At 40.8% G+C, this 27,166-nt stretch overlaps 1 protein-coding gene across 1 annotated transcript in view; it reads left to right on the forward strand.

The window, feature by feature from the left end:
• The first annotated feature begins 3,994 nt into the window (after positions 1-3,994).
• STT3B (STT3 oligosaccharyltransferase complex catalytic subunit B) overlaps positions 3,995-27,166 on the forward strand; it is a 103,045-nt gene continuing 79,873 nt past the window's right edge. The window contains 1 exon segment of the mRNA NM_001097570.1: positions 3,995-4,669. Within this exon segment, the coding sequence (NP_001091039.1) occupies positions 4,368-4,669 (302 nt within the window). The 5' untranslated portion in view covers positions 3,995-4,367.

Here is a 27,166-nt window from a genome sequence, read left to right on the forward strand (position 1 = left end):
TCCACCTCAGACTCACCTTAACTCTGACCTCCACCATCAGTTTCTGGATTCCGCTCTCTTGACACCTCTCCAATCTAGTTCTTCCTCTTTGGATCCCACCCTCAACTCTCACCCTTTCCAGTATATTCTTCACATCAAACCTTTTTTTTTTTTTTGCATTAACCAAGTCTGATGGTTTTACTGTTGTCCTAAATGCTTTGATGACTCCCAGCTGCTTAAAAGTTAACACCTCAACTCAACAAGGCAGACAAATCCTTGATAATATGGCTCTTACTTCCTTTGCAGCCTCATCTTCCAACACATGTTCGTTAACACTGAGCTTCGAGTATTCCAAGGACTTCCTTGTTCCTGTTTGAAATCCTGCCCTCCCCCATCCCTCTTCCTGGTGTGTCTAGTGAAGTTTTACTCAAGTTTCATCTCAAACATTTGCTCTCCTCAGAAGCCCTGAGGTGGAACTGGGTACTCTCTTCTCCTGATGTATCACCACCCCACTACTTACACTGCGTGACTTACAATTGACTGTCTTAATTCCTCAGAGATTTGAACTCAGTGAGGACATCATAAGCACCTAGTGAGATCAAGAAGTGCAGAGAGATAAAACAATACACCCAAGCTTCACGCACAAACTGGAAACTGTTCTTCTATGTTGGTGAGCTGGAAACTGAGAATTAACCTTATTGCAATTTATTTCTATGGGTTCCTTTGTGGTTCTTCAGTAATGCATTCCTCTCAGAAGTAACCTCTGAAATATCAGATGTTGGCACATGTAGCTTGATGAGATTTCTCACTGGTTCCCCCTTCCAAAGTTCTTTCCACATTGCATACCAGTAATCATTTCAAACACACACCTGATCATCTTTCTCACCCCATCTCATACATACCACATCCTACTTAAAGCTCTTCATGGCTTCCTATTACTCTTTGGCTACAACAAAAGAAAAAAAAAAAAAAACACCTCTTACCATGATCCACACCATCTGTGTTGTGGCCATTCTGGTCCTTTTCTGGGTTCCTTGTACTTGTCTCCCTAGCCCCACTGAGGGCTTCTCTGCCTGTGCTTCTCTGGATAATTCTTTCCATCCTTCTTCCCCTGGTTCATTCACTCTTACCTCCAGACCTCAGCTCTAGTGCTGGCTCCTCAGGGTAAGGTTTTCATCTTGTGTGGATCAAATCCCCCCTGTATCTCCCTTCCACTGTGTTTGTCACACTCCATTTTTGGTACTTAGTAATGTGATGGTTTAGTCAATGTCCACGTCCCTAGGGCTAGAACCACATCCCTCATGTTCCCTCCTGCATCCCATGGTCCACATAAAGCTTGGCATAAAGGTGTTCTGATATAAGCCCCAGGAAGGGCACGGAGCTTTCAGTATAATCAACAGTCAGTAAGTAAACACTTGATTAATTTTTCACATAAATTAAGATTTATGTAAAATTGGTTTCTTGGGCTCCAAAGTCAATGTGGATGGTGAGTGCAGCGAAGAAATTAAAAGATGCTTCCTCCTTGGAAGAACAGCTATGACAAACCTAAACAGTGTATTAAAAAGCAGAGACATCACTGTTGACAAAAGGTCCATATAATCAAAGCTATGGTTTTTTCAGTAGTCACATACAGATGTTAAAATCGGATCATAAAGAAGGCTGAACACCAAAGAATTGATGCTTTTGAACAATGGTGCTGGAGAAGACTCTTGAGAATCCCTCAGAAAGCAAGGATATCAACAAGTCAATCAACCTGAAAGAAATCAACCCTGAATATTCATTGGAAGGACTGGCGCTGAAGCTCCAATACTTTGGCCACCTGACGCGAAGAGCTGAGCCATTGGAAAAGACCCTAATGCTGGAAGGGCAAGAGGAGAAGGGAGCGACAGAGGATGAGATGGTAGGATGGCATCACTGACTCAATGGATATGAGTTTGAGAAAACTCAGGGAGATAGTGAAGGACAGGGAAGCCTGGTGTGCTTCAGTTCATGGGGTTGCAAAGGTTTGAACACCACTTAAGAGACTGAACAACCAGTTAGCATAGAAGGTTTGGGCTTTGACAAAGAGTGTCACAGACTCATTCAATGAATAAGGGAGTCTGTGAGTGAGTGAAGATCAAGAATAACAGTTTTCCCTGCTGCTTTCACCCTCACGGATACTCTGTATTTGTGTATGTACCTTAGTAAATTTTCAAAATATTTCCAGATAGGTGGTCTAATTTGATATTAACAATTGACTTGAAGAGTAGAAAGGGCAACCAGTTGCAGATGACTTGTCCAGTATTACATGGCTAGTAAGCAACAAAGTGGGACCAGAACCAAGACTTGTTACTTTTCAGACCAGGGCTCTGGGCAGTAAACAACAAAAAGGAAGCAAAAGAAGAAAATGCACAATTGAACAGGCAGCATCTACACAAAAGGCAATAAATAGAGATTATCCAAGTCAATTAAAATAAAAACAATTTATTTTAGGCTGATAGAACCTTGGTTCATTGTAGGTGCAAGTTCTCTAACTGCTGGCATGTTCACATACAAGGTTAGAGCTCTGATAAAGAGCATGTCACCTAGAATTCTGGTACAACAGGACTCAGTTAATATTCTATCATAATTTTCGTTAAAATTTGGATGTTTAATAAATGTCGGCTATTAAGTCGTTAGTGGGAAAGTTTATTTCTGGAAACCTTTTCGTTCTTTCTTTAATGAGACTTTATTTATTTATTATTGTAAGGAAAGGAGAGAAAAGTTAATCACTTAGTGGGCTAAGATTACGTAGCTGGATCCAGTTGTTTTAAAGAGCAGCCTCTAAAAAAAAATAAAGAGCAGCCTCTAACGATACTTGTTCATTTAGCTCACATCAGAGCACTTCTAGTCTTTATACACGTTAATTTTTATTGAAATATAGTTTCAATAAAACTTGGTTACCCCACTTATATTTAAACTTATTTTGCTTTGAGTTTAGTCTACCCGGTACCACTTTCTTTTGGGGGGCAGGGGCGTGGGTAAACGGGGAGAAAGATGTAAAAATACAACCTAGACGTGCAAAAATTCGTATACAGGAATTCGCTATCACCTGCTAAAAACAGGACTGGGTAATAGCTGAAAGTCCACAGAAAGTTTCACTCGACTGATGGAGTATACGCAACTGTTAACAACGATTTCCTACATTTGCCCTCATTTCCAGAGAATAACGTTATCTCTGCATTCAGGAAAATACAAGAAGTGAAAAACGCCGGAGAAAGTCGCACTTCACTTGCCCCACGTGGTCCTTCCCGAGCTAGGGGCTTCTCCGCCAGCTCCAACGAATTTTCAGCTCCGGCAAACGCGTCCTCGCGCGCGACCTCTGAGGCAGGCTGCGGGTCGCAGCTCGCAGAACGGAATCTGAGCGCGGCCGCGGCGGTTCACTTGACGCGCCAAGAGCGGGCGCCTAGGGGCGGCAGAGCTCTGCGCGCCCGACATACGCGCCGGGCACTAGGGCAGAGCGCCTGCGCGCCCAGTCACGTGCTGGGCGCTCCGCGCAAAGCGGGTTAAAAGTGACGACCGCGGAGAGCCCGTGAGAGCCTCGCCGGTCCGCGCGGCGCTCCTCGAGTCCCCTAACCCGGTTCTAAAGGAGGTCGTCCGGCTCTCCTTTATCACTTCCCGCCCTCTCGGCCCGGCTCAGCTCCACGCAACGCCAGCACACTTCCTCGCCGCCTACATAAGCGCGTGAAACCGCCTCTTTCAACTGACAATGAAGCCGTAGCCGCGCAGCACGGCCGCTGCGGGCCAACGGGCGCGAGGCCGGGAGGGGGAGGGGGAGGGGAGAGGAGAACGGTTGGGCCGAGCCCCGCCCCAGCTCGCACTCTTATTGGCCGGCACCAGGGCTCTGGGCCCGCCCCCTTACGGACCTGTCGCATTGTGACAGGCGGAGGGGCCAGTTCCTGTTGGGTCGGGGGCGGAGCCAAAGGTAGCCTGAGCTCCGCCCGGACGCCCGGGGGCTCCTCCTCCTGTTCCTCACGGCGCGGCGGGCGGCGGTTGTGAGGGGAATGTCACTGCTGCTCCGAGCGGTGGTGCCGCCTCCGACTGCTCCTGCTCTTTCTCTGGCGCCCTCGTCCCGTCAGTTTCCGCCGTTGCCGCAGCTGCACTGAGGAGACGGATGGCTAGAGGGGCGCAAGGGCCATCCGAGTTGAGAGAGCGGCGGTCGCGGCCACTGCTGAGGCGGAGACTCCCCGCCGCCGCCTCCACCCCCAGTTTTCTGGCCTCGCGGCGCTGAGGGCGGGCGCGCGCCGCGCTCTTCCCTCCTCCCTCTCCTCATTCTTCCTCCTCCTCCTCCTCCTCTGGGTCCCCGCCCAGCACCCCTCGCACCAGGCGGCGGCGGCGGCGCGGAGCGAGACCCGCCGCCGGGGCACAACATGGCGGAGCCCTCGGCCCCGGAGAGCAAGCACAAGTCGTCCCTCAACTCGTCCCCGTGGAGCGGCCTCATGGCCCTGGGGAACAGCCGGCACGGGCCCGGGGCCCAGTGTGCGCACAAGGCGGCGGGCGGCGCGGCGCCTAAGCCGGCCCCCGCGGGGCTGTCCGGGGGGCTGTCGCAGCCGGCCGGCTGGCAGTCTCTGCTTTCCTTCACCATTCTCTTCCTGGCCTGGCTCGCCGGCTTCAGCTCGCGCCTCTTCGCGGTCATCCGCTTCGAAAGCATCATCCACGAGTTCGACCCGTGGTGAGTGCCCGCCGCCCCTCCCCCGCCGCCGCTACCCCCCCCCCCCCCCCACCGCCCGCTCTGCCCGGACCGGCCGTGGGTCCCGAGCTCGGGCGCGCCCCCGTCCGCGGGCGAAGTTTCCCCGCGCGGCTCGAGGCGGGGCGTCGGGGCCCAAGCGGGACCTTGACCCCGGGCCGGGCGAGCCTGTCGACTCCCTGGAGGGCGAACGTGGCTCTTCGAGGCCGGCTCGGCCCCCGGAGCCCGACCCGCCTCGTGGGGTGCCGGGCGGCGGACTCCCCGCCTCCCCACTGTCCGGGGCTCTCAGCTTTTCAGGCGCCTTTTCGGCTGGCTGGGGTGGGATCGCCCAGGGGGGTGCCCCGTTGCAGTTGGAGGTGAGTCCCGGTGTGCCGGAGCCTCGTCTGCTCAGACTCGCAGTTGCACGCTTTTACGTTGTCTCTCTGGGCTCTCAGACGGGAAGGGAAAAAGCGAGGTGTTGGAGCAAAGGAAATAATATCCCTGAAAGTGATCTGAAAGCTAGGGACGCTAATTTATTTAACGTGAGATATTGTCAAGAGTGGCTTTTTTTTTTCACGGCCCTTAAGTGCATTCCGCACCTCACCGGTTCCACAGTTACCTTGGCTCATGACACTTAGACAAACTGTCACCCTCAGTATGTTATGCACAATATCCGAAAGCGTTACATTAGTTCCTTTATTGGTCTCTGTAAGAAGGTTTGTGGATTAGAGAACAAACAGTAGCATAGTGGATGGGAGCCCTGGATTTTAATACAGAAGTTGCACATGGCATCAGGGACTGACCTCAGGTTTTAGGAAATTACCCCATTAAGAGCACTGGCTAATTTATCTAATTTTATTCATTGGTCTGTGATAGGAAGAGTGCTTTAATATTTTTTGCAACTTGCCCAGCCTAAGTTTCCTGTGGGTTTTATTTTAGTCTGAGTCTATGCCTTTTAACTAACTTAATTCATCTTGACCCATCACCGTTGAGTTAATCTTACTTCCTTATAATCAGACCCGACTAAACTGGTATTTATCGCTGGGATTAGAGAGAAAATCTTCTTGAGAGTTACTAAATATATGATTAATAAATATTTGGGGGAGTGATGTTAAAATACCAACTGAAGTTCTGTCACAGATAGAAAAATTGGTAGTGCATCGTCTGTTGAACAGCAGAGGGGTCCACTCCTGGAGAATTCAATTTACATAGACAATTAACAGCTGTGACATGCTTCCCTGAAACGTTTTCAAAAGCATTTTAGAGGTGTTTTTTTTTTTTCTTTTTTAAAATAACTTTTGTGTTACTTGGAATCACAGAAGAAAATAAATTCCTGTGAAGCCTTATGAACCAGAGTATTCTTAGTCCTAGCTTTTAAACACATAAGCAAGTGAGATTAAAAATGAAATTGGAACCAGAAAATGAAAACTGCTAATATGTTGCTGAACAATGTGAAAAGAGAAAGTTCTGTTTTTTCAAATTACGGGAGCAGAAGTGCATGGTTGACCAAACGTTTCGGGTAACAAAAATTGTGAATTCTGTTTCTGGAGAGTATAATTTTTAAAAGCAGAATTTTTATTAGTAACATTGAGGCTTAAAGATTGCAGAGAAATTAACAGCTACATAATGAGACGATTGGTATTTTTCCTTATTTTGAAGGAAGGTTAGACCTGTGCATCAAGCCAGCCAAAGAGTTTTTACTAAAATTGAATATTATTCATGAAAAGTCTTACTGGATTGCTTCACAGATAAGTTTTTTTTTTAATATGGCAAAAAATTAAAAGTTGATTTCTTCTCTAGTTTCGAAAACATACTCCAAGGGTTTTTGGAGAACAAAATCCTTTTTCACTCACATAAAAATTTGTTTTGTGTCCCTTTTTCTATGTATAAGACACATTTTAGAAGCATCCTTTAGTAGAATATATAACGTTTGACTTTGATTCATATACTCTAAAAGTATATAAACCTCAGAAGTCTTAAAAATCTATTTGATGTAGCTGTTGAGCTTACTGATAGTTTTAATATTTATGTTTTGTTATATTCTTGGTTAAACATTTATGTTCATACTGTTAGATAATTCTGACTAGTAGTAAATAGCCTTTTATAATAAAGGAATTTTTCCTATCTTTTATTGTGAATGGAGATTTGCCAGTATAAATCTTAAATATAATTCAGATGACTTAGAATTTTCAGTCCAAAAAAAAAAAATTCCTTGTTTGCTCACTTACGTTTTTCCTGTCATGTCTTTCAAAGAATTCAGGTATCTTATTCTTAAAATCCATTCTTATTGAAAAATTAAAATTTTAAAAGTAGTTTTTCTTCAAAGCTACTAATAGTACCAGCACTTTGATTCTCAGACACTCAAGTATTATACTGTCTTGGGAGTCTCTCAGATTACTGTTTTAATATGTAGTAGTGACATGAACGTTTAATAATATTTGAATGTTCCTCTCAAGTTCTGTACCCGCAAACCAATTTTTCTCTGACCTTCCCTGATCCTTTTTTTTTTTTTTCATGTCTCTGTACACTGGCTTCACTTCTGAGGTCTTTTTAGTGAAAAGTTTACTTCCTCTGTTTGATTGTAAGTTATTTCTATAAATTTTAACAGTAGTACTTATATTGTGTAAGACTCTAGTTAGCTGCCAAAGGTGACTCATTGTCACAAAGTTATACTTGTTTTTTAAAAAGTTTGTCATTCAAGTTATTTTATAAAGCTTACCAGTTGTTAGAAGGTGTGGTATGTGATGTTCATTAATATTTATTGAATTTTAAAGTACACTGCACTTTTTTAGAACTTCACTGCATTTTGGGTAATGATCTGTTCCCCACTTTAGTAATTTTCCCCCTTATCAGTTGAGTTGATCATACATGAGGACACAGTTTGAGAATTTGTTGTTTGTACTTGGCAAACATTAGGTTGACCAACTTGTTTAACAGCACCTAATTTTATCTTTTTATCTGGTGCAGAATGTAGTTTCTACTTATTTTTGTTGTAGCTGTTAATACTTTTATATTAACCAAATGCTTTTCCCATAACCATTATCTTGTTAAATTGTGGTAGCTTTTCCCACAGATGCAGTGGAAAAGCTCCCTATAAAAGAGGAGTTGCTCTTTTCCCCTGCCTGCAAGGTTGGAAAGGGGTTCTCCCTGGAGCCTGGAAGGAGAATTCTCTCAGCCTTGAGTTTTGACTGCAGTTAACTGTAAAAGGGTAGCAGGGCAGAAAGCTGCAGTTTATGGAGTTGAAACTTGGGAGGCAATTTTCCATAGAAACTTTGGTATAAATAGGTTAATTAGTACCAACATGTTTTCAGAGGAGTGATAAACCTTTGGAACATAAGCTGTAAGTTGGGGACTACTTCCTGTACTTAGAGGTCTCCATGTTTTTCTTCACTTGACAGATGACAGAGGCTGTCGACCTCAGTTCTGAAGATGACAAAATGGGTAACAAAACCAATTTTAGAACAGAAGTGTCACAAAATCTTAAGTGTCTTTACGGAATCGTTAGTAGCAGCAACCCAGAGGCCCTTCAGAACAGGTGTACTGTCACTGATTTCATTGTAATTGAAAACTCCTTAAGCCTTGAGCTCTGGAGATCTTTCCACTTGTAAGAACACTTAGGGAGGAGGCGCAGGAAGTGTGTGAGCTCCTGGGTTGGATGAGGGGATTGGACCTGCTCCCACTGGCTGAGTATGGTGGCTCCTCTAGGTAGTAATCACGGGTTTCCTGAGGCGTCTCATAGGTGCTGGGGAAGTTAGGCTCTGTCAGCAACCACTCTGGAACTTTTTTCTGTCCTTATTCATGTATTGAGGGCCAACTTGAATAAGACTGCACACACCCCTTACTGCCATAAGCAGTTTGCACAATGTTGGTCTGAGAAACTTTGATTAAGGAATTGCATTCTAGGTTCTGACCCAGTTATTATGAATATGGGCAGACTTACTAGCCTGCCCATGCTTTGTCTTCTCTGATTTTTATGCTATCAGTAAGTTTTGGGTGCTTTGTGTGGTATGAGAAAGTGTTAAAAGTTGTCTTCATTGTAGTATCTTATTATGAATCAGTGCATACATGCTCTCAGAAATAATGGAATGATTGATATTCTCCAGTGACTGAAACATTTTTTTCCCTCATTTTGTTTACTTTGAAAACTTAATGCTGTTAGGGAAAGACAATACTGCAGTTAACCTGTATTATAAAGCACTGTACAGTTCAGCAGCTCAGTATATTGCTTGATTGTCATATTATGAAAATTTTCAAGCATACAGAAAAGTTGAAAGAGTTTTACAGTGAGCGCTCATACTGAACATGTAGGTTCTGCACTTTGTTGTTTAGTTGCTAGGTCGTGTCCGACTCTCTTGTGACCCCATGGCCTGTAGCCCACCAGGCTTCTCTCTGTGGGATTTTCCAGGCAAGAATAGTGGAGTGGGTTGCCATTTCCTTCGCCAGTTAGTATTTACTTAATTTGCTTTATCATGTCTTTCTATCTGTCCATTACTGCTTTTAAATCCTGCTTGTAGGATACTAATAGTACACTGTAATGTGAAGAATGTTATCTTTGTTCCTCAACTCTGTGATAAAGAGGAGCTCTTATCTCTGGGTAGCATTTATTTTCTATAATACTTGAATATAATGAGCATAAGTACAGTTTATATATCATCTTCAAATTGAACTGCAGGTTAGAATCAGATTCAGTCATTCTGGGTTTTGGTTAGTAACTCACCTGAGTACATTATAAGTCAGTGCTTTTAGGCCAAGTCTGTTAAACGACTTGAAAGTGAAAAGAAAGTGAAGTCGCTCAGTTGTGTCTGACTCTTTGTGACCCCACGGACTGTAGCCTACCAGGCTTCTCCGTCCGTTTTTTCCAGACAAGAGTCCTGGAGTGGGTTGCCATTCCCTTCTCCAAAGTTGAATCCTATGTCTCAGGAGAAATTCTGAAGGTTTTATTAGATTTAGTTTTTGTGGAACTCCTAAACTCGTTTGAATTATTAGAAGCCTTTTATTGGTGAGCCTGTGCTTATTATGAGTTCTTTTTTTCTTCTCTTTTTTTTTTTTTTTTTTTTAGCGTTTTGGCTGTTCTCCATTGCTGTGCGCAGACTTTGTCTAGTTGCGCTGCATGGGATTCTCATTGTGGTGACTTGTAGAGCACAGCCTCTAGGGCGCAAGGGCTCAGTAGTTGTACATGGGCTTAGTTGCTCCTTGGCCCATGGAATCTTCCTGAACCAGAGATTGAACCCCTGTCTCCTGCATTGTTTTAGAGACTTAAATAATGGCAAAACTTAAATAATGGCAATACTACACACATAAACTGGATTTTAATTCTACTGCTAGTGTAAAGGTCTAGTCACTCATCCATGACTTTTTTGAGACATCACCACTACTGCTTTGGATTAAAGCACTCTAGTACTCTTGCCTGGAAAATCCCATGGACAGAGGAGCCTGGTAGGCTGCAGTCCATAGGGTCGCTAAGAGTCAGACATGACTGAGCGACTTCACTTTCACTTTTCACTTTCATGCATTGGAGAAGGAAATGGCAACCCACCCCAGTGTTCTTGCCTGGAGAATCCCAGGGACGGGGGAGCCTGGTGGGCTGCCATCCATGGGGTCACACAGAGTCAGACACGACTGAAGTGACTTAGCAGTAGCAGCAGCTCCTGCATTGATCGGTGGCTTCTTAACCACTGGAACACCAAGGAGCCTTCTGATGAATCTTATTCGTGCTTTTTTTTTTTTTTTGCCATGTTTTATCCACATGGAATGTGTAATTGAGTATTATGTATGATTCCAAAAGTGGCTTCTCTCAGTCCCTGCAATAAACGGGAAGAAAGGAAAACATGTTCAAACAATGTAGGACCCACAGTTGTTAACACATGGGCAAAATTAATACTTTTGAAAGGGGAAAATATACAAATGGTTAACCTGCTATTCCATTTTTACTCCTTCATTTGCTTAACTTGATTCTGGTGGCTTTTTTGTTTTTAAACCTCTGGCTCTTTTTCTGAGAGGGTTTCTATGACCTTACTTTATCTTCTTATATAAACAAATAATTTCCAGGAATTTAGAAATTGATAGAAAATGTGTGCTTAGTCACTCAGTTGTGTCTGACTCTTTGCAACCCCATGGACCCCACCAGGCTCCTCTGTCTATGGGGATTCTTCAGTCAGGGATACTGGAGTGGACTGCCATGCCTTCCTCCAGGGGATCTTCACAACCTAGGGATCAAACCTAGGTCCTCCAGCATTGCATTACAGTCTGAGCCACCAGGGAAGCCCAAGAATACTGGAGGGGGTAACCTATCCTTTCTCCAGGGGATCTTCCTGACCCAGGGAGACCCAGCGATTGAACCAGGGTCTCCTTAATTGCAGGTGGATTTTTCACCAGTTGAGCTACCAGGCAGTACTATAAGATTAAAAGAAAAATCTGTTAGGGGAGGGTCAGGACTGGAAGTGGAGAAGGAAATGGCAACCCACTCCAGTATTCTTGCCTGGAGAATCCCAGGGACAGAGGAGCCTGGTGGGCTGCCATCTGTGGGGTCGCACAGAGTCGGACATGACTGATGTAACTTAGCGGCGGCAGCAGCGGGGCTGGAAGAAACAGGAGCAACTACTCAAGGCTCTCGTATCTTAGGTAAATGTAGGTTAACTGGCATTTATAGACTTGCCAGGAAACTGAACTACTGTTTGGAGCCTTATTTCTTCGGAAAAGGACTTTCATAGTTTTAAATGAAAGACATTTAAATATTTTGGAATATAACCTGTATTTAAGTTGGTAAATATCTTTATGTTGTTCAGGTTTGTACTATTTTTAGAAAAGCAAATTTCTAGGAAATTGTGACTGGCATACTAAGCTGACCGTGTCATCAGTGACTTTTCTTTCTTTGGAACTTAATATTGCAGGGTAACTTGAATGTGTGTTCTAAAAAGTGGTAAATGCTTAGTTTTTACATGGTCTTATAACTTGATTTTAGATCTTAGAATTGAAGAGGTCAGGTAACATCTTTTATTTCAGTAGATAAAAAATATTTCAATGCAATATTACTCTCAAAGATTGTATAATACAGGTCTGCCTGTTCTCCAGAATCTGTCCTTTTTATTACATCTTTTGCCTCCAAGGCAGGATTAAATGACAGCATCCTCCATTTAATTTATGTTTTTTAATCAGTCGCCCTGATTTAAATCTTAACACGTTGGCCTATCAAAATGCCTGGGCACACACAGTTCCTGTTCTAGCAAACTACACACTCACTAGTTGGATGATGGCTAATTACTTCGTTTGTTTTGATGTAAGGAAGAGAGAAGAGTTGATGGTGGCTTAAAGTTGTTATACCCGAATGACTAGGCAATTTTCAGAGAGGGGCTTTTAAGGGAATAGCTGAATGAGAGGGAAAAATGATTGAATCCAATTGAATGTTTTCATTTAGATTTGCCTATAAAAAGTTGAGGGAAATGAATTTGGAAGTATTACGCCATTCCAGTTAAGGGAATTATGGTTGTTACTGTTCAGTGGCTAAGTAGTGTCTGACTCTTTGCTCTTGGAATTCTATAGTCTAAAGGACTATTTAGAGAGTTAATGTTGGTCAGCTTGTCTTGTTTTCAGGACAAAGATGCTGACTGCCAGAGGACTGGAGTACTCTTTCTAAGGTAGTATAGTTGTGGGTTGGCCAAATTCTTTTGTATTTTCATTGCATCTGTGTTTGCATTAGAAGTTTTTTGAGAAGTTGTTTGGAGATTGTTACTTCAAAAGATGAGGGGAAGTTAGTGTCTACCCTCACTTAAATCTGTCTGGGAGATCTTCGCAGTTCAAGTTTAGCTGTGGAAATGGCTTTTGTGTGAAGTTTGACTGTTTTAGAACTAGGGATTTTCAAAACTCCATCAGTTTTCTGTAATTTCTGTAAGTTACTAGTTTCCGTAGTTCAACTTTCAAACTTCTGTTTTTGAATTTTTTTTTTTATTCTTATCTCAAGGGAAATATTACCACAGAAAAACAAAGAAATTCTATGTTTCTGTTAGTAAAGTACTAGCAATTTGCTGATAACCAAGTTGGTAAGGTTTCTTTTGGAATTTCCTTTTAATTTCTTTCTCATGCCTTACAGGTTTACTAGCTATTCTCAAGTAAGGATTTTTCTTCATACTGTGGATGTTCTTTTCTTTAGTGATACCTCGCAGTCTCTCCATCCTACAGATGACTTGGACTGAATTTGGTTTTTAAATTTAAATTATTGGATTCTGTTTTTTTAGATAGATGGATAGATAATATTACAGCATATACTGTTTTTCATACTGTTTTAAAAATTAAAATGTAGTAATTCGTAATTAATTTCTAAAATGCTAGTATATGCATACCTTAAATGTGCTCCTGGCCAAAACCTGGAAACTCACTTGTTACTATCATGCCTTTTTAATTTTTTTAATTGAAGTAAAATGGACATATAACATTAGTTTCAGAAATACAACATATGATTTAATATTTGTATACATTTTGAAATGATGACCAGGGGAACTCTAGTTAACATCTATCAATCACCTTATATAGTTACCTTCCCCCCTTTTTTACTGGGATGAGAACTTTTTAGATCTACTCTCTTAGCAATTCATGCTTATTCTTAAAACACCAGTAACTCCTGTTAAGTAGAATGTAACCTTTTAAAGTAGTTTTTATTATTAAACTAGTTATTAGGACATGAAACAACAGACTGGTTCCAAATAGGAAAAGGAGTGCGTCAAGGCTGTATATTGTCACCCTGTTTATTTAACTTATATGCAGAGTACATCACGAGAAACGCTGGACTGGAAGAAACACATGCTGGAATCAAGATTGCCAGGAGAAACATCAATAACCTCAGATATGCAGATGACACCACCCTTATGGCAGAATGTGAAGAGGAACTCAAAAGCCTCTTGATGAAAGTGAAAGTGGAGAGTGAAAAAGTTGGCTTAAAGCTCAACATTCAGAAAACGAAGATCATGGCATCCGGTCCCATCACTTCATGGGAAATAGATGGGGAAAGAGTGGAAACAGTGTCAGACTTTATTTTTCTGGGCTCCAAAATCACTGCAGATGGTGACTGCAGCCATGAAATTAAAAGACGCTTACTCCTTGGAAGGAAAGTTATGACCAACCTAGATAGCATATTGAAAAGCAGAGACATTACTTTGCCAACAAAGGTCCGTCTAGTCAAGGCTATGGTTTTTCCAGTGGTCATGTATGGATGTGAGAGTTGGGCTGTAAAGAAGGCTGAGCACCGAAGAATTGATGCTTTTGAAGTGTGGTGTTGGAGAAGACTCTTGAGAGTCCCTTGGACTGCAAGGAGATCCAACCAGTCCATTCTGAAGGAGATCAGCCCTGGGATTTCTTTGGAAGGAATGATGCTAAAGCTGAAACTCCAGTACTTTGGCCACCTCATGCGAAGAGTTGACTCATTGGAAAAGACCGTGATGCTGGGAGGGATTGGGGGCAGGAGGAGAAGGGGACGACAGAGGATGAGATGGCTGGATGGCATCACTGACTCGATGGACGTGCGTTTGAGTGAACTCCGGGAGTTGGTGATGGACAGGGAGGCCTGGCGTGCTGCGATTCATGGGGTCGCAGAGAGTCAGACATGACTGAGCGACTGATCTGATCTGATCTGAGACCATCTTACCTGTGTAATTCATAGAAAAAATAATGGAGTACAGAATTTCTGGAAGGTGGCATTCTTTTAGTTTTTGAGATATTCTGAAAATGTCTTAAATATTTACATAAAAGAATCATATTCTGTCAGTGAGAAGATATTCAGCTTCAGTCTGTTAAAAATATTTCCCTTACAGTGAAACACATACTGAAAAGTATATAAACCTAATGTGCAGTGTAGTGACTGATTATAAAATAAATACCAACGTGACCATCACCTCCATCATCAAAAGAATTGCCACCACCGGGATATCCCCTGGTGGTCCACTGCCTAAGACTCAGAACTTGTAATGCAGGGGGCATGGGTTTGATCCCTGATCAGGAAACTAGATCCCGTGTGCTGCGACTAAGGCCCAGTGCAGCCAAAGAAATAAATATTTTTTTAGGAAAAAAAAAATTTCTGCCGCCTCAGAATTCTTGTTGTGTGCTTTCTCAATCCATCCCCCTCCCCACCACACACGTGATAGTAGTTACATTCTGCTTTTTCTCCTAGGTGGTATAATTCTGAGTGCATTCCTAAATAATATAGTTTTGCCTATCTTAGAACTTTAGAAAAATGAACTTGTGGCTTTTGTGTCTTGCTTTTTTGTTGTTCATCACTGTAAGATTAATCTTCAGTGCTCGAAGGGTGTTGAGAGTATGTCGGAAATAAGGTTTGACAATAATTTGATTCACCATACTTTTCAACCACCTGAGGAGGTTGCCTGCTCTTTTGCATCAGAAGTATCTGTAAGACAAGTTTTTTTTAAGGTATGGAGCGATTTAATCTTTTCAGACAGTAAGACTACAAAGAGGTTGGAGGAGGAGACATCACTTTGAGGAGACAAATGATAATCAGATAAATGCAAAATTATTGGCTTTTTAAACTGTAGCTTTTGCCAACTGTTCTTTTTAAAGTATATACACTAAAATTTACATAAGGAAAAGTTGCTGTAGTTCTTGAAAGAGAATGTTGAAAGGGGAGCTGAAATATAGGAATTTAGGAAAACCCTAAGACTGAACTGTTTAATGTATTAATATTTTTGTAGAGGATCGTTGACTCCAGGTTGTTTGTGATTTTGTGTAGATATTATGGGCTCTTGAACAGCTTTCTTTTGTCTGAGTGTTGTTTTCATGTTGCTTTCTTCCAGTCTTCCATGGCCACCATTTTTATTGTTTTCCCATATTGTTACCCACCTGGGTTCTTCGGGCTTCCCTTGTGGCCCAGCTGGTAAAGAATCTGCAACGAGGGAGACCCAGGTTCAATCCCTGGGTTGGGAAGATCGCCTAGAGAAGGGAAAGGCTACCCACTCCAGTATTCTGGCCTGGATAATTCCATGGACTGTATAGTCCATGGGGTTGCAAAGAGTCAGACACGACTGATCGACTTTGACTCTGGGTTCTTCAGTCAATAGAAATTGATAAGAGGCCTCTTTAATCAATAGATATCGATAAAAGGACTCCTGCAGCAGGAGGTAACAGAAATAAGTAACGGGATCCCTTGCTTGCATCTTGCAGAGGGGTGAGCTGGTCCCTTAGGGGTGATGGTAGGATTGGAGGGTTGGGTCAGGTGGGTGGCTTAAGCTAGTCTTTCTACCCTGTTGATGCTGTGTGCAGGGATAATGTGCAACTTGCTTTTGGTCCTGGCACCTCAGAAGTAGTGGTTTTTTGGCCTTTTTGTATGGTGTTTTTCATAATTTGCCCCAACCTGCACATGCACAGTTATTTTTAGTCCCTTATAGTTTCTTTGTATTCTGTTGCTCAGGGAGATGTTTGTCCATGTACAAGTGCTGTAGGAAACGGTCCCAGGTCCCAGCCAGTTTCAATATCTTTTTTCTTTTATTGATTTAGTAGTTATCTTGGTCTTCAAGAAGAATGTGAGAGGGGTGATGGTAGAATCCTTTCAAAAGCTTCTTGGGATAAAAAATTTTTTTCAGAGAGGTAAAGAAGAGGTTGTTGATTTTTATGTAGGAACTTAGTATTTATTCGGGTGTGAGAATTTGTCATGTATTAGGAAGTGATTTAAAGATACTATTGGAAACGTTATTCCAGATTATGAGCTTCTAATTAGCAGTTCTTAAGTGAAACAAACATATGAATGCTTCTAATGCATTTCTATTTATTGGCCAGAATGATTTTGATGAAATTTAGTGGTATTTTTCTGCTGTGCTTTAGTATGGTACCCATGCTACTTGAGTGGATAACAGTTGGTTTCTTCTGTGAACAAAAAAGACTGTATAGTTAATTCATTAATAGTTGAAGGAGAATATAAATCTCTGACTGTCTTTCTTCAAACTTCAAATTGAGCTAACCAGTATTCATAAGGAAGATGTATTTATTATCCTTTCTTCTCCAAATCCCATGTAATGCATGCCAGAGAGAAACTTTGAATTAGGCTCTATTTGTATAATGGTCCAACTTAAAGACTTAAGCTATTTTAACACTTTCAGGGTTTCTCATGTGAATTCTTCAGGGAAGTAGGAAATGCCCAGCATACTTCTTTCAGAAATAACAATCCAATATAGTTTATCTGTTTTATGTGAGAGATTTAGGTACAAGTTTTATTAATCCCAGTATAAAGCAGACTTCAGTTAAATTTTGTTTATGATTGTTCATTTAACTAAATAGGCCAGAGCCATTTTGAACAAGATTTTAACACCTGTAATGTAAAAACACTTAAGGAGACTTAAGTTGTTATTCCTTCTTTGCCTAAATTATTATTGAGATATTGTTGTGGTGTTATGGTGCTCATTTCCCCCTCTAATGAATAATTATAATTTATAATTTATTGTTATTACTATACAAAGACAAAGGAAGATCCTTAAGAACATCATCTTCCTAGAATATCTACATTATATTGGGAGCATAGTGAATGTTCAACAATGATAACCACATTTTATGTTTTGGTCATGACAGTGATGGAACAAGAAGTGTTTATTGTGTAATAAACTTTGATAAACTTTGGCTTTGACTGTGCTGTCAGGAAAATCATGTGTAGTTGGGATAAAGTGGTAATAAGTCATATTTGGTCTAAATTGTCTTCTTTGTGTACTTAGTCATGTCTGATTCTTTGCGACCTGCCATGCTCCTCTGCCCATGAAATTTTCCAGCCACTGAAGTGGGTTGCCATTTCCTCCTCCAAGTGATCTTCCCAACCCAGGGATTGAACCCGTGTCTCCTGTGTCTCCTGCATTGGCAACCGGATTCTTTCCAGTGCCACCTCGCAAACCTTAAATCCCCTTGCAGTTTCCTAAATGTTGAGAGCTTTGAATGTGTCGTTTGTATGTTAATGAGGAAGTTTGGAAGCCCCTGGCTCACCTGAGGATGGGAGATGGTTGCCAGTGGTCTGACTTTCAGTTCCACCCCCTGACCTCCAGGGAAGGGAGAGGAGCTGGAGTGATCTAATCACTGGAGAATCACCAGTGGCCAATAATTTAATCAGTTGTTCCTGTGTAACAGTCTCCATAAAAACCAAAACAGTCAGAGTTTGGAGAACTTCTAGGACCTTGTAGAGACTGAGCGATGGGTTCAGAGAGAGCGTGGAAGCTCCGTGCCCCATCCGGCACACCAGCTCTTCACCTGGCTGTTCCTGAGTTCTCTCCTTTTATATTAAACCAGTGATCTACTTAATGAGTTATTTGAGTTCTGTGAGCTAGTTTATTAATCCAGCTCAAGGGGACATGGTTGGTTAGAAGCACGGGTGACCTGGACATGTGATTGGCATCTGAAGTTGATGAGGTGCTTAGTCTTGGAGGTGTGAGCCCTTCACCTGTGGGATCTGATGCTGTCTCCAGGTAGATAATGTCAGTTGAGTTGTAGGACACGCAGCTGGTGTTGGAAAATTTCTTGGTGGTGTGGGGAAACACCCCCATTCCCTGCCCCCATCACACACACTGGAATGCTGTGGTGAACTGCTTATAGTGAACATCAAGATCTTACTCTCAATAAAGATGTCATTTTAATGTTAAGAAAGAAAGAGTTGAAGAAAGTAGGTGATAATGTTTGTAGATGTAATCTACCTGAGCATCAGGAATTGCCATCAGCAATTGAGAGATGGCTAGTTGGATGGATGGATGCCTTAGGAATAATTTTAAGGGAGGGAGATTTTAGTTACATGAGTAAATATTTCTTCGAAATACCAGCAACTCTTAAGTAAAAGTTTTGTCTCACTAGTTAAGGAACATTGAATAAGAAAAGACAGGTAAGTTAATATCTAAAAATCATGAATGATACAGTTTCAGTGCTGTGTTCTTTTGAGATGATAAATGAAAAAAGATATCAGCTATAGAAGAGTAAATTCACAAGCTGGCATTTTATTTGAACTTGAGAAATAATATCTTGGTGTGGGAAAATAGGAATAATCATTATATACACAGGTACTAGTTAGAATATGCTAAATTCATAAAAATAAGTTTGGATGTGGTTAGATTAATGATCCCTTTGGTTTCTCTGTTCTTGACTTAGCTTTATGGTAACAGGTAATTAATATGGAAATTAAGCAACACTTTAGGAAGCATTCCAGCTCTGTCTGATCGAAATTTTTAAGTTTTACCATAAAAGGTTAAAGGATACTAAATAAAAATACTCGTTAGGAATGAAAAAAGTTGTTTGTCTCCTTTAAAGTGTCCACAGTGGAAATAGTTTGTCTATGTCTAATCACTGGGAGAATCGTTGAATATTGTAGATCTTAAGAGTAAAGTAAACCAAGATATAAACTCTTTATCTTCTTTTACTGTGTGTTGGACTCTAACAAAATGATTGATCTGCTCTTTAATTATACTATTATTCATGTAATAATAACAACATTCCTATGAGTCCTAAACCTGATGTGCTATAGTGACATTTTTGCTTAAAACTGATTTTTTTTGTAACCTTCATACATGAGGGTGCCTTTAAAAAAATTGTTATAGTGAGTAAGGTTTGATGAATATATTGACAATTAAGACATTGAATATGTTCTTAAATTTAAAAACTTAATGAACTTGCTTCATGGAAGTTTAATTTTAGTCCTAATAATATTTTTATTCTAGTTAGCTAAAAAAGAGTTTTGTTTTAATATACTAAGCAGCTTCCTGGCATTTGAAGGAACAGGATAATGAAACAATGTGCAGCAGATGGACTGTAATCTTAAAACTGTTAAGTCCAGTCATTTGTTCAAAGTAGAAGAATGAGTTTGAGGAATGACTAAAATCTTTTTAAATATGAGGTGTTTTTTTTTTTTGGAAGATGGTTAAAAATGAGTTAGTCACTTAGAAAGGGAGATCTTTTCTCCTGTTTAAGGTACTTATTTTGATTGTTAAAATAATTTGCTGCATTTAAATGAAGTGTCTGATATAAACAGTTTAAAGCAACAAAAAAGATTTTCCTTCTGAAATAAGAATCGTTTTGGACTTTTAATAAGCATTTGTGTAATTAGTGTTGGAGGTCATAATTGTTGGTTGTGAATTGCCTCATAATGTTCTACATAAAATTTTTGTAAGTCAAACTATATTGAGAATGCAACTTGCATATAAAAGAATGTATAAACCCTTATATATAGTTAGGAACATGATAAACACCTGTGAAACTCCTACACAACTAGAGAACTGGAACATTACCAACTGCACATTATCTGTGTTCCTTCCCTAGCCTATCCTCCTTGTTTGCCTTTTCACACTAGGAAACCACTGTCCTGAATTCTGTTTAACATTTCCTTTGAAATACTGAGAAAAAAAAGCTCATGTATGTATTTCTAGACAGTATATTGCTAATTTTGCTTAGTTTGGAGCTTTAAAAAATACCCTATTATATAAAGGGTCTCTGACTTGGATTTTTATATATATATATATATATATATAATCAGTTGAACATTTGGGTTTCCTCGTTTTTTATGAGTAATGCTACTATGAACATTAAAAGCTATATTTTCTGATGCATATGTGTACATGTTTGCTAGAGTGTATACCTGGGAATTTTGTCATGTGTTTTGATTGTTTGTAAAAACAAATCACCACTCTAAGTGACAAAACAGCATTTCATTATTTTGCAATCTGTGTCTTGAGTGGGAGGTTCTTTTGCTTCATGGTATCAGCTGTGGTGCTGGGATGATTATAGTCAACAGGCTGCAGTCTGCAGGGGCTAGAATGGCTGCGATGTGGACAGCTCAGAGTCATCTGGATTCTTAATTGGGAGCTCAGCCAGGGTCTTTTTTTTTTTTTTTTGGCTCCTTCACGTGGGCTGCAAGGACTGCCTCACAGCATGGTGGCTGGGTTCTGAGAAAGAGCCTCCCAAGAGAGAGGAAGTTGCCAGGCTAGTCTTGGAGTTAAGGGAGAAGATGCATATACCGATAGGGACAGAATTGTTTTGGGCATCTTTGGAGACTTGACTGCCACAGTGTGTCACTTTTATCTCCTCTGTGAAATAACTGTTAAGTTTTTGGTCAGTTTTTTTTAGTTGGGTTGTTTTGTGTTTTGGTGTGTGTGTGTGTATGTGGAGGGGGGATGGTGGCGCTGATACTAAGTCTAGGTTAAATTTGTTGCAAATTTTACTGCATATTTTGGCATATTGGTCCTTAAAAGCAGTCCTGTGAGACAGATATTTTATTACATTCATTTTACAGGTAAAATCAGTGCTGCTTAGTATGTTAAAGTAGGTCTTAAAAGTCAGCCAGCCTCAGGATATTTTTGGTATAAAGAATAGCATATGTAAACATGAACAATTACCAAATGGCATGCTTCCATCAATCTGCCTGCTACACCACTGCCACTATCCCGCACCAAAAGATTAAAGCTTGAAAAAGTTTACAAGTTTCTCTTTATTCATTTATGGTCAGTTTCAATGTTTTAGGTGAAGTGTGGCTTTCGTTAGTAAACTGAGGCTTGGTGATGCCAGAGTGACAGAGCTGGAACCAGTACACTCAGGTCCAAGTTCTCTATAGTCTTCTTGCCTTCCCCCCATCCTCACTTTTTTTCCTCTAAATTCTTCAGTTGGATCATCAGCAGGATCTGCTAGTACATTTCAAGACACTTGTGATTTTGATAGCCAAACTAGTTCTGCTCTCAGCCTCCCACTTTGAGGATTTGCTGTAGTTCTCAGAACACAGTGTAAAGGAATTGGCTGATACTGGAGATTTCCTTGACTAACCCTGCTTACAGACTGTATATTGGAAATTAAGATGCATAAGTGTTGTGGTCAGAATGTTTTATAAGAATTCTAGTAAGCCTAGAGATTCACAACTGATATTCAAGTATCCGCCATATGTATGTACTTTAAAAAGAACACTGTAGGCTTGCATCAAGCTCAGCTGAGTTGCTTTAAAACTGAAAATGCCACGGAGCAAGACTTTAAAATGAAGCAGCTTTCTCTCATGCCTGAGCAAATTCAGAGTATATAGAAATGAGTGTGTAGACACTTCCCAACCCTCAAATTTAGGAAAATCGTTCTTTGTGTAAGTATAGTTTCTGATCATTACAATTCTATTAATATATGTTGAATTCAGACACCTCAGTACAATTCTCCAGTGTAAAAGCGCTGCTTCAGGCAGCATGACTTACTTTCATGTCACTTCAGATTTCTTGGGTCCAAGATTCAAAGGCAGAAACAAAGGTGATAATAGTAATTGTACTTACTGGAGGAATTTTTGACGGATAGTGAAATTCAGAATATCTTTGGGCTTTGACTTAGGAGTGTTTTTCCCAGCAATAACAGCCATTGCAGGACTGAGCCTCTCATTCATTTTTATTTTTCCAGCCCCATATTCTTCCATTCCAGTGTCCTGCATATGAAGATTAGTTACCCTTCCTCAGGAAGTAAATTGAGATAGAACACATTTGCTATACTGTTTCCATGATAAAGTATAGCTGTCAGGTCACTTGGCAAAAAGCTTAACACTAGATACCCCAAGTGAGTATAGAACAATACTATTTGTTTTTTTTTTTTTTAAGGGGAAAATTAATGATTTTTTTACTTCATTCATTTAAAAATTCAATAAATGCACTTAACATTTGTAATTCTTAGAATAAACACATTTTAAAATAGAGTATACCAAAAATATGCTATTCTCTGAATCTCTGAGGCATTTAATACATGTTATTAGTTTCTAGAAATTAACAAAATTACCTTTGCTATGTGAAGGACACCAAAGCTTTCTTATAATTCACTGTTGCCTGTCAGCTTTTCCTCCAGCCTGAAATGTGGGTCAAAAGGGAGGAGAAAATGGAATCATTCTCCTTTTACTCTTTCATTACTCTTTGAGTATATTTGCTGATACTCTGAAAATGGGGTGATTAAAACTAGGTAAACTGGATCACTTTCCCCCGACCCCTGGAATGTAGAATGAACTTCATACCTGGAAGAGAACATAGCAATTATTTGTTAGCATTCATATGTGCTCAGTCTTGTCTGACTCTTTGCGACCCTGTGGACTGTAGCATACCAGGCTCCTGTGTACATGGGATTCTCCAGGCAAGAATACTGGCGGGGGTTGCCATTTCCTCCTCCAGGGGATCTTCCCTTCCCAGGGATCGAACCCAGGTCTCCTGCATTGGCAGTCGGGTTCTTTAACACTCAGCCACCTGGGAAGGTCATTATTTGTTAGAGTGCTTAGCAAAATGTTGTGCAGAACACATATCACAGGAATTGTAGTTCAAAACTAAAAAATAACCTGCTTACTGCTAAGTCACTTCAGTCGTGTCCGACTCTGTGCAACCCCATAGACAGCAGCCCACCAGGCTCCCCCGTCCCTGGGATTCTCCAGCAAGAACACTGGAGTGGGTTGCCATTTCCTTCTCCAATTAAAAAAAAAAAAACTATTACAATTTAAATTTGGAAAAAACTGAATACCCTGTGCTCTTTATTACAGTACATATTAGCATGTTAAAGGCTGAGGCATTTTTGACCATAGTATTGATTTTATTTAGTATTAGTGTCTACATATTAGAGAATCTCTGTAGCTTTTTTTTTTTTTTTTTTTCCATTTTCTGTGCAATGCAGTTTGGGAAAGACTGATCTGGATGCTTTATTTGATAGATGAGGAATCTGAGGCTTGATGATACTAAGTGACTTCATAGAGCTACAGCTAGGACTGACAGCCTTGCAGGTTTGAAATCTTTCCATCTTTATTTTTTAGTTTGAATTACTACATTGTGAACATCAAGTGTATCTACCTTATAATGGGAGCATGTATGTTATTTCATAATGAAACAGGTGTCTACTCGCTTATACCATCACCCCATTCGTCTTGGTGACTAAGTTGGGTGTTTTGACACTCTTCAGTACTTGCATGGCAACCCACTCCAGTGTTCTTGCCTGGAGAATCCCAGGGACGGGGGAGCCTGGTGGGCTGCTGTCTATGGGGTCGCACAGAGTCGGACACGACTGAAGTGACTTAGCAGCAGCAGCAGCAGCAGTACTTGGTAATTTGTCAGATTTTAACATTGCGCTCTGGCTTATGAATATGAGGGCCTATATACATTGCTTATTTAAGTGGCTGTTTCAGTTTCTTTCTCGATATTGCTTTCCCCCTGAATGTTGTTCACTTCGCTTTTGAATTACCCACTTTGGTTCTTTAATCTCAGCAAATTGTGGATCAGGGGATATTAATACTGTACATGTGTGTGCATGCTTAGTCACTCAGTCTTGTCCAGCTCTTTGCAACCCCATGGACTGTAGTCCATCAGGCTCCTTTGTTCATGGGATTCTCCAGGCAGGAATATTATTGAAAGGGGTTGCCATTCCCTTCTCCAGAGGATCTTCCCAACCCAGGGATTAAACCTGAGTCTCCTGCATTGCAGGCAGATTCTTTACCATCTAACCACCTTCTTAGTTGGAAATCTTATTTCTGTAGTATATAACATGTCTTGGGTTAAATATATGTATTATAATACATATTTATATATCAAATGCTTGTTAGTTGGAAATTAATTATATTGTATATTACAGTATAGTGCATATAATTATGTAATGGCAGTGTTAGATAAATGGGCTTCCCAGGTGCTAGTGGTAAAGAATCTGCCTCCCAATGCAGCAGATGCAAGAGACCTGGATTCAATCCCTGGGTTGGGAAGATTCCCTGGAGACGGAAATGGCAACCCACTCCCATATTCTTGCCTGGAAAAATCCCATGGACAGAGGAGCCTGGTGGGCTGTACAGTCCATGAGGTTGCATAGAGTTGGACATGACTGAAGTGACTTAGAATGCACAGCATGTTTTTGTGTGTAACATTTATTGGAGACCTTGTTGCTTTTATGTATGGATGTGTGCCTGACTAAAATGTGTATGACACGTACATGTGTGTGCTTTGTAGGAAGAAAGAATACATGCAAGTGTGTGTAACTGTCTCTTATGTAGGTTTTTTAAGACTTCAGTCTGTATTGCATTTAACTGAGCAAAAAGTATCATTATGTATACTTTTAATGTATCAAATACACTATTTTATGTATGACCCTAGAATTTTTTTAGATTTTTTAAAATGGCATTAAGACACTTATTTTGGTAGAAGTTTTTGGTGCCTGTCTATCGTCATTTCCTTTTTTCAGTTTTTAAAGTGTCCTTTATAAAGCAGAACATACTCCTTTTTCAAATGGTTACTTAGGAAAATTGATAGCTGTCATTGTTAAGTTAAGGCAAAAGTTGAGAGAGCAGTAATAATATTTTTGCCCTGTGTTCTTGTGAGATCTAATATTTTTTGTATTTAATGCGTTCTGCCTTTGTGCGATGGCACAGAGAAGCTCTGTAGGGCATCCCCAGCTTTTGAACGGTGCTTGTTTTTCCCCTATGGGTTGCTCAGGAGTAGAGAAGCAGACTATTTGTCCATGTGAAACATACAGCATGCTTTCTGCTTACAGAAGATCTTGAGGCAGAATGACCCACACACATCATGGGTAAGAACCAGGGAGGTTATTAAGAGTAGTCTTAGACCCAGTAGCAGTTACTTTTCCTTAAAAGAGTTGTCATTGATGGTATGCTAGCGGTCAGTCTGCATTTATGGGTCTTTTCAAACTTCAAGATTGACCTAATAAAACAGGTTAAAAAAAAAAAAGACTTCTTTATTCTGTACCATTAGTAATCCTTTGAAATTTTATTTTTTTGCTGTTGTCACTTTAATATTGGTATGACTCTCTATAATCGTGTTAGGCTTTAATATATCTCTACATACAAATTTCCATAGTTTCCAGTTAGCTAAAGTGTTCATATGTATAACATGTTAGGATTAGATTGTCCCTTTTAGTAGTTTTAGTAAATTGAGGATTTTTTTTCCTCTCTTAGCGTTTCAGTGTGGCATACTTTTGTTTTTGATACTGCCACTAGATTGCAAGAATAAAAAAGGTATATTGAAATGCTGATACAAACTGGTAGCCTTAGCTGCTTTGTATTAATACTTTGCCCTGGCCTGGTTGTTTTCTATTCCCATGAGTGCTGAATTTGGGGTGTATATATATATATAGTCTTGTAAATACTTACATATATAGATCTGGTACCTTGCGTAGTCTCTTCATTCCGAGACAAGGTAAAAGAGAACAGTGGGAAACAAAAAACATTCAATCCTGGATGTAATCACTGGTGTTCTAACACTTTGGGTTTCACTTTGATTATCTCTGTGAAATTCCGTTCCGTTCCTTTATTTTATTGATTCTCTTACGTTTACATTGGTATCTGTAGTTGGTCATTTTTGTTGGTGATAACTAGTTGCCTTCTCATCTAGCAGATGAATACATATTCAGATCAGATCAGTTGCTCAGTCGTGTCTGACTCTTTGCGAACCCATGAATCGCAGCACGCCAGGCCTCCCTGTCCATCATCAACTCCCGGAGTTCACTCAAACGCACGTCCATCGAGTCAGTGATGCCATCCAGCCATCTCATCCTCTGTTGTCCCCTTCTCCTCCTGCCCCCAATCCCTCCCAGCATCAGAGTCTTTTCCAATGAATCAACTCTTCGCATGAGGTGGCCAAAGTACTGGAGTTTCAGTTTTAGCATCATTCCTTCCAAAGAAATCCCAGGGCTGATCTCCTTCAGAATGGACTGGTTGGGTCTCCTTGCAGTCCAAGGGACTCTCAAGAGTCTTTTCCAACACCACAGTTCAAAAGCATCAATTCTTCGGCGCTCAGCCTTCTTCACGGTCCAACTCTCACATCCATACATGACCACAGGAAAAACCATAGCCTTGACTAGACGAACCTTTGTTGGCAAAGTAATGTCTCTGCTTTTGAATATGCTATCTAGGTTGGTCATAACTTTCCTTCCAAGGAGTAAGCGTCTTTTAATTTCATGGCTGCAGTCACCATCTGTAGTGATTTTGGAGCCCAGAAAAATAAAGTCTGACACTGTTTCCACTCTTTCCCCATCTATTTCCCATGAAGTGATGGGACCGGATGCCATGATCTTCATTTTCTGAATGTTGAGCTTTAAGCCAACTTTTTCACTCTCCTCTTTCACTTTCATCAAGAGGCTTTTGAGTTCCTCTTCACTTTCTGCCATAAGGGTGGTGTCATCTGCATATCTGAGGTTATTGATATTTCTCCTGGCAATCTTGATTCCAGCTTGTGTTTCTTCCAGCCCAGTGTTTCTCATGATGTACTCTGCATATAAGTTAAATAAACAGGGTGACAATATACAGCCTTGACGCACTCCTTTTCCTATTTGGAACCAGTCTGTTGTTCCATGTCCAATTCTAACTGTTGCTTCCTGACCTGCATACAAATTTCTCAAGAGGCAGATCAGGTGGTCTGGTATTCCCATCTCTTTCAGAAGTTTCCACAGTTTATTGTGACCCACACAGTCAAAGGTTTTGGCATAGTCAATAAAGCAGAAATAGATGTTTTTCTGGAACTCTCTTGCTTTTTCCATGATCCAGCGGATGTTGGCAATTTGATCTCTGGTTCC

This window comes from Bos taurus, chromosome 22, assembly GCF_002263795.3.
Source record: "Bos taurus isolate L1 Dominette 01449 registration number 42190680 breed Hereford chromosome 22, ARS-UCD2.0, whole genome shotgun sequence".
In the NCBI taxonomy this organism is placed as follows: domain Eukaryota; kingdom Metazoa; phylum Chordata; class Mammalia; order Artiodactyla; family Bovidae; genus Bos; species Bos taurus.